The sequence below is a fragment of the Vigna radiata genome, chromosome 6, assembly GCF_000741045.1.
Source record: "Vigna radiata var. radiata cultivar VC1973A chromosome 6, Vradiata_ver6, whole genome shotgun sequence".
Classification (NCBI taxonomy): Eukaryota; Viridiplantae; Streptophyta; class Magnoliopsida; order Fabales; family Fabaceae; genus Vigna; species Vigna radiata.
In genome coordinates this window covers 31487511-31495325 of record NC_028356.1, presented here as the reverse complement: position 1 = coordinate 31495325, position 7815 = coordinate 31487511, and the positions used below count along the sequence as shown (strand labels likewise).

The 7815-nt window shown below is 39.0% G+C and overlaps 1 protein-coding gene across 1 annotated transcript; it reads right to left on the bottom strand.

Annotated features, from left to right (window-relative positions):
- Positions 1 to 407: 407 nt before the first annotated feature.
- LOC106763706 lies at positions 408 to 1739 on the bottom strand. Its single transcript, XM_014647872.1, has 2 exons — positions 1059 to 1739; positions 408 to 986 (listed from the first exon to the last, which is right to left on the bottom strand). The coding sequence occupies exons 1-2, from the start codon at positions 1737 to 1739 to the stop codon at positions 408 to 410; spliced, it is 1260 nt and encodes a 419-aa protein (XP_014503358.1).
- Between the last annotated feature and the right edge of the window lie 6076 nt (positions 1740 to 7815).

The following is a 7815-nucleotide window of genomic DNA, read 5'->3' as shown; positions in this document are numbered from 1 at the left end:
ATAGGAGTTCACGAGGGAACTTCCCGATGGCCGAGCTCGCTCGGACTTAAACATAGGAGTCCACGAGGGAATTTCCCGATGGCCGAGCTCGCTCGGACTTAAACATAGGAGTTCACGAGAGAACTTCCCGATGGTCGGGAGTGATGGGCTCACTTGCTCGGACTTTTGTATTTGTGTTTATGATCCTGTCATTTGCACTGTGACATCAAACAACTGAATGGTTAGATACCCGAGGCCATGGAAGGCCGAACAGTTGAGGTTGAAGGGGCTGAACGCTTGTGAGGCTGAACGACTGAATATATAAGGCCTAATGGCCGAGTAATTGAACACTGAATTGAAAATTGTTTGACATTGTTTACTCTAAAGAATTGAAACAACAAAAGTCTATAAAACATGATAGTATTGTTTTAATCGATACGCCCACGAACCGATCGTTCCCGCTCACGGTCCTGACTACGACTGCGATTATATTTTCGTCCATGCTCTTCCCCTTGGTATGATCGTCCGGGACTTCTACGCAAAGATCTTCCTCTAGGGGGACTCCTTCTTTGAGCTCTTTCTCCCTTCACAAATTTTTGGAGATGTCCTGCTCGGATGAGCCTTTCTATTTCATCCTTCAATGCTCCACATTCTTCTATGGTATGGCCATGGTTTAGATGAAACCGGCAGCTTTTCTGTTCGTCGGCGTTTTTTGGGGAACACTTCTCTTGGATTGTAAGAAGTTCATCATTAAGGGCTTCTTCGAGAACTTTTGCTCTGGGTGCGTTAAAGGTTGTGTAATGATTAAATCTGGGAGTTCGAACAAAATCACTGTGAGAAAAATCTTTACTTTTGTCGTGGTTGTTGAACGTTTGTTTGTTGTCCTTTCTCTTTCCGCCTGCCTCAAATTCATGTTGTTGCCTTCTTTGTGAGATTCGCATGTCTTCCATACGAATGAATTCGGCTACTCTTTCTTGGAGCTCCTCCATGGTTTTCGGTGGCCGTGCCTACAGTTTTTCAGCAAAATATCTTGGTTTCAAGCATGAAGGTAAATTTTTAATAATAAAAGAGTGATTAACCTCTTTAACTCGTCGTGCGGTTTCATTGTATCTTTTCATGAATGCCTTCAAGGTTTCCCCTTTCTCCTGTCTAGTATTTACTAATTCTGCCGCTGTTGTCTCCTGTTTCCGGTTGGAGGCGTATTGTCTTCTAAAGAGGGTTTCGACAGTGGCGAAGCAATCTACTGTGTTTGGGGGAAGAGTGTTATACCACTCCAATGCGTCATCCTTGAGTGACAAGGAGAAAGCTCTGCATATGACCGGGTCGCTGTCCGTGTAGAACACCATTGCACTGGTGAAGATCCTAAGATGATTGTCTGGATCAGTCGAGCCATCATACTTTTCTAATACCGAAGGACTCTTTTCTGGCATTGGAGCTTGCATGATGGTTGTCGTAAAAGGATGTAAACTGGTTGGCCGAACGGTTGATGGTCCTCTCCTTCCATCGTTCGGGTTGATGTGATGGGATTGTTGTCGATTTCTACTTCCATCGTTTTCATTCTCTCGGTTTGAGGCAGACCGCTCGGTATGGACTTGTTCCGCCCTGAGTGCCGCAATTTCCTTTGCGTGCTTCTGCTGCATCTCTTGATGTGCCTGTGCCTGCGCCTGTATGGTTCTTGCTTGTGCCTGTATCTGTTCTTGCATTTGCCTTATCAAATCTCTAGTATTCTGTTGTTCGTCCATGCTTCTTGTGGTCACCATCTGGGCTTCTTTGGCTTACTCTCGGGCCCCACGGTGGGCGCCAAAATGTTTCGGTAGTTATTTTTGGGGACCGAGACACTAACCTTTTCCGACGTGGCTTTGCCACTTTCCGATGGTTGAACTGGGTCCTCCGCTTGTCTTCTTTACTCCTGACCGCTCAATCGCCTGCAATCTTGGCCGTTCGGTGATCTTCAAGCTTTGACTACTCGTCCGCCTTCCGATGGAGAGGGGAAGGTACCTGCAAAAGGCACTCCGACGCCCAAGTCAGGCGTGTATTAAAGAGCCTCGACTCTTTAGAAAGTGATTTTGGTATCACTGTAGAATGTAGAATATTTTTGAGTGTGAATGAAGCATGAGTAGAAGATGATTTGAAGGTGATTGGAAGTTACCTGGCTTGTGACCCTGGCTCTCTATTTATAATTTGTCTTATGGACCTTAAACTGATATAAACCCAATAAAATATAAACAGAATATAATATAAACAGACTTACTTGAAAATCTTGTTAGTTGCTAAATATCTTTAAATATATATTCTTGATTATCCTTTGATTATTTTATCCTTTTTTTATCAATATCTTTAATAAGATATATCGTAACCGATCGACCCAGATATCATACGGTACAAAATCTATTGTTGAATCTTACTCCGAAAATCTTTTAATTTTGTAGGCAATATTGTTGCCATAAATATTTTATTGGTTAATTAATTCACGTAACTAATCTATTTCATTCTACACATTCTCGCTCATAGTCACTTATCTTAATTTTATTGTCATTTTTTTATGAGGCAACAATAGCTATATTATCATTATTTTTTTGTTTTTCTGCTTTTATTTTGATCTATATCACATATGAGAGCAGTTAATCTATTCATTTCTTTTTTTATTTTTGATAAAAATTTTGACTACCATTCAACACGTATTGATTTGACTAAGTATTGAATATCTATCTCGTTAGAATATTTTATCAATTATAATCCTATTTTATCCATTCTAATCTACGTTGTAACATCTATTGAGAATCGTTCGATTCTCTTCACTGTCGTGTTAGGACAGTGATTTTCTGTTTGTTTGTTGTTTGTTTTTCGTTTTCTGTTTTCCCCTTTGGAACTTTATTTATATGGAGTTTCTTTCCCTTTCCCATTACGAAAAATCAAATACACTGATGCTCATTTCAAAATTACATCATAACAATAAAAGATTAAACTTTTCTTACTGATCTCAACACGATCTTCATTTTTCTCTTCTGCGTCAACGTCTTCCGCCACCGNGTCGGANCTNTGCCNNCCACCGTGACTCGCTTCTCTCTCTATCGCCAGAGGAAGCTTCAGGTCCTTTCTTTTCTCTCTATTCTGAAACTCCAAATCTGCCACGTACGCGATCTTCTGCTTTCAAGTAAAACACGTTCACGGGCCAACATGTATTGGGCCATAAGTGCACAGTGTTGGGTCCAAAGCAATATGGTATTAGAGCAGGTCTAGTACCTGCTCTGCTTCCGTTGCCGTCGCTGATAGTTTCTTGGGCTGTTCTTGGTGTCTTCTTGGACTGGATTCTTGGGTTCTTTTGCTGCCATGGATCAAGTGGTTCAAGCCTCCAATCCAGCCAGTCCATTTTACCTACACCTGGGAGAAAACCCACGTTTGACTCTAATCACACAAATTCTCAACGAGAATAACTACTCTTCTTGGAGCAGGGCCATGAGGAGAGGACTGCTTTCGAAAAACAAGATTAAATTCATAGACGGGTCCATAAAGAAACCCCAGAAAACTGATGCTGCCTATGATGTTTAGGAAAGAAACAACGTTATGATTCTGTCATGGATAACAAAAACCTTGTCTCCACATATTGCTGAAAGTGTTATCTACGTGGAAGAGGCTAAAGAATTATGGGATGAGCTTAAGGAGAGGTTTTCCAAAGGAGATTATTTCAAAATCTCAGACCTATTACAGGATATACACTCAATTAAACAAGGAGAACGGGGAGTCAGCCAGTTCTTTACTGATTTAAAAATCTTGTGGGAAGAACTGGAGTCTTTAAGGCCCATACCCACATGCACATGTGAAACTCCATGCAGCTATGACTTATCCAAGATTTCGTTGAAGTATAGAGAAGTTGAACACGTTATTTGCTTTTTGAAGGGTTTGAATGATTCTTACAATACTGTTAGGACACAGATTCTTTTAATGGATCCGTTGCCTAACGTTAACCGTGTTTTCTCTCTTATTATGCAACAAGAAAGTCGGGAAAAGCAAAGTCCAGTGGAGACTAGAATTCTGGCAAATGTTGCAGAAAGAACTAATCAATGGAAACCCGATCAGAACTGGAGAAATCAGGGACGTGGCACTGGAACTCGTGGCCAAGGCAGAGGAAGGGGAAGAAACCTAAATTTTGGTAAACAGTGTTCATATTGCAACAAGATGAATCACACTATTGATGAGTGCTATTCTAAGCAGGATACCCGCCTTGGTATAAGAAAGAAGATAAAAGGAATGATTGGAATTCTATCAATGTTTGCCAAAACAACACTGATTCTGAAGGCACTTTGAAGACACAACAACATACCATTAACAATAGTAATACCAATCACTTTACACCAGAACAGATGCAAAAGCTTCTGAGGATGATAGACAAGGCCGAAGAACCATCAATCCATAAGATCAATCAAATTCAGAGGAGAGAAACTGAGAATAAACCAGGTAATTCTTCCTGGATCATAGACACTGGTGCAACAGATCATGTTACACACAATTTCGTTGTTTTCTATAAAATTAAACCTATTTCCATAAAATTACCCAATAAAACTATCATCACTGCTGATCATGCAGGAACCGTGAAATTTAATGAAAATTTTACCATTTTCAATGTCCTCTATATACCTAATTTTTGTTTTAATTTGATTTCTGTGCCAAGTCTTATCAAAGACTTGATTTGCAATCTAATCTTTTCCTCTAAGGATTGTCAGATAAGGGAGAACTGCTCATTGAAGACGATTGGATCTGCTAAACCTTGAAATGGACTCTATTATCTGCAAGATTTTCCTAAAACTGACCAAAGAGATGTTTCAAAGATTGTTTTCTCGTTTAAAAAGACTGATGTTAACTCGTGGCATCATAGACTAGGTCACCCTGGACCCAATGTTGTAAAACATATATGTGAAATGTTTCCTTATGTCGAAATTAATACTGATACTTATACTGTATGTGATACTTGTCATTTTGCAAAACAACACAAGCTACCCTTTACAAAAAGTCTCTCTGTTACGACTGAATGCTTTGAGATTATTTATTGTGATGTTTGGGGTCCCCTAAATACAGTTTCTGTCCATGGGCATAGGTACTTTCTTAGCATAGTTGACGATTATAGTAGACACACATGGGTTTTCCTAATGAATAACAAGGGACAAAACAGAGACTTATTGCAGAATTTTGTCATCAAAGTTAAAAATCAATTTAACAAAATGATTAAAATTGTTAGATCAGACAATGGGCCAGAATTTAATGGTGTCAATTTCTATGATATGCGTGGAATCATTCATCAAAAAAGTTGTGTTGAGACTCCAGAACAAAACTCTGTAGTTGAAAGAAAACACCAACATATTCTAAATGTGACACACAACCTTCTTTTTCATTCTAATATACCTAAGGTTTACTGGTCATATGCTATAGGACATGCTGTCTATCTAATAAACAGACCGCCTTCTCCCACTATTGGAAATAAAACCCCTTATGATATGCTTTACAATCTTCCGCCTACTTACTTAGATCTTAAAATCTTTGGTTGTCTGTGTTTTGCTTCTACTCTTGAAAATAATAGAAACAAACTGGATCCTAGAGTTAGAAAAAGGGTTTTTCTAGGATATAAAAGTGGTGTTAAAGGTTATATTGTTTTAGACATAAACAACAAAGAACTTTTTATAAGTAGAAATGTGATATTCCATGAAGATGTTTTTCCTTATAAGAATACTCAAGACAGCCAACAAAGCATAAACAATGAGAGAGATGAAGATGAATCTTTTATTGATTCCTCAAAGGACTACTACCCTACTAATGAAGACAGATATGATGGGCTGGAAGGATTTAATCAAGAAGATGAGTTGTAGATTCCTTTTGACATTGATAATAACCAAGAGAATCATAGACACAGAAGATCTGAGAGGGCTAGAAAGACCCCTGCATATCTGGAAGATTATGTTCATCAGGTGAACCAATCCTTAACTATGAAAAATAATTTCAAAACTCCTTATCCGATTTCTAAACTGTTGTGCTGTGACAATTTGTTAGAGAAACACTCCAATTACATCATGGCTGTCACTGGAAACAGAGAGCCTCATACTTATAATGAAGCCAAAGGTATAAGAGAATGGGTTGAGGCAATGCAGAGGGAGATTAAAGCATTGCAAGATAATGACACTTGGTCTCTAACTCAGTTGCCTCCAGGAAAAACCCCTATAGGATGCAAGTGGGTATATAAAACTAAGTATAAAGCCGATGGTAGTATTGAGAGGCATAAAGCTCGTTTAGTTGCTAAAGGGTATACTCAACAGGAGGGAATAGACTACCTTGACACTTTTTCACCAGTTGCTAAACTAACTACTGTTAGACTTTTGATAGCTCTTGCAGCCTCTAAGAATTGGTTCTTACATCAACTTGATGTTGACAATGCGTTTCTTCATGGTGATCTTAATGAAGAGGTTTATATGCAACCACCTCCAGGACTGGACATTCACAAAGAGGGGTAGGTTTGCAAACAAACTAAATCCTTATCTGGATTGAAACAAGCAAGCCGACAATGGTTTGAAAAACTGTCCTCTTATCTAATTTCTGTTGATTACAAACAATCCAAATCTGATCACTCATTATTTACTAAAAGAACAGACACTTGTTTCACTGCTTTGCTTGTATATGTAGATGACATTGTGTTGGCAGGAAATTCTATAGAAGAGATCAATTGCATCAAAGAACTCTTACACAATAAATTTCGTTTAAAGAATCTTGGAGAACTCAAATATTTTCTTGGTTTGGAAGTTGCTAGATCTAAAAGAGAAATTCACCTATGTCAAAGAAAGTATGCCTTGGACATACTTGAAGAAACTGGAATGGAAGGGTGCAAACCTTCTACTACTCCTTTCCTAAGGGACACAAGCCCTTTATACAAATTGGATAGTTATCTTGATGATCCTGGACCTTACAGAAGATTAATAGGGAAGTTACTTTACCTTACAAATATTAGACCTGACCTATGTTACACTATTAACTTACTTAGCCAGTTTATGCAGTCACCTATAGAACATCACTATCGGGCTGTTCAACATGTGCTCAGGTACATAAAATCTACACCAAGTGAAGGGCTATTTTTCTCTGCTGATTCTTCTATGCATTTAAAAGGTTTTAGTGACTCTGATTGGGCTACCTGTCCCAATACCAGAAGATCCACTACAGGATTTTGTATCTTTCTCGGGACATCTCTCATTTCTTGGAAGTCTAAAAAGCAGAGAACTGTTTCCAGATCATCTACTGAAGCTGAGTACAGAGCCCTAGCAACCACTGTATGTGAAATACAGTGGCTCCACTACCTATTACAAGATCTTCAAATTGAAGAATCTGGAATCCCTGTTCTATACTGCGACAATAAATCTGCTCGTCACATTGCTCCTAACCAGAGCTTCCACGAACGGACCAAGCATATCGAGCTTGACTGTCACGTTGTTTGTGAAAAAATCCAAGAAGGACTTCTGCATCTTCTCCCAGTGCGATCTGACAAACAGTTGGCCGACGTCTTCACCAAATTTCCGCATCGCGTTTGCTTCAAAGACATTGTTCCCAAGCTTGGATTGGTCAATATACACCGTCCAGCTTGAAGGGAGGGTGTTGAGAATCGTTCGATTCTCTTCACTGTCGTGTTAGGACAGTGATTTTCTGTTTGTTTGTTGTTTGTTTTCTGTTTTCCCCTTTGGAACTCTATTTATATGGAGTTCCTTTCCCTTTTCCCATTACGAAAAATCAAATACACTGATGCTCATTTCAAAATTACATCATAACAATAAAAGATTAAACTTTTCTTACTGATCTCAACACGAT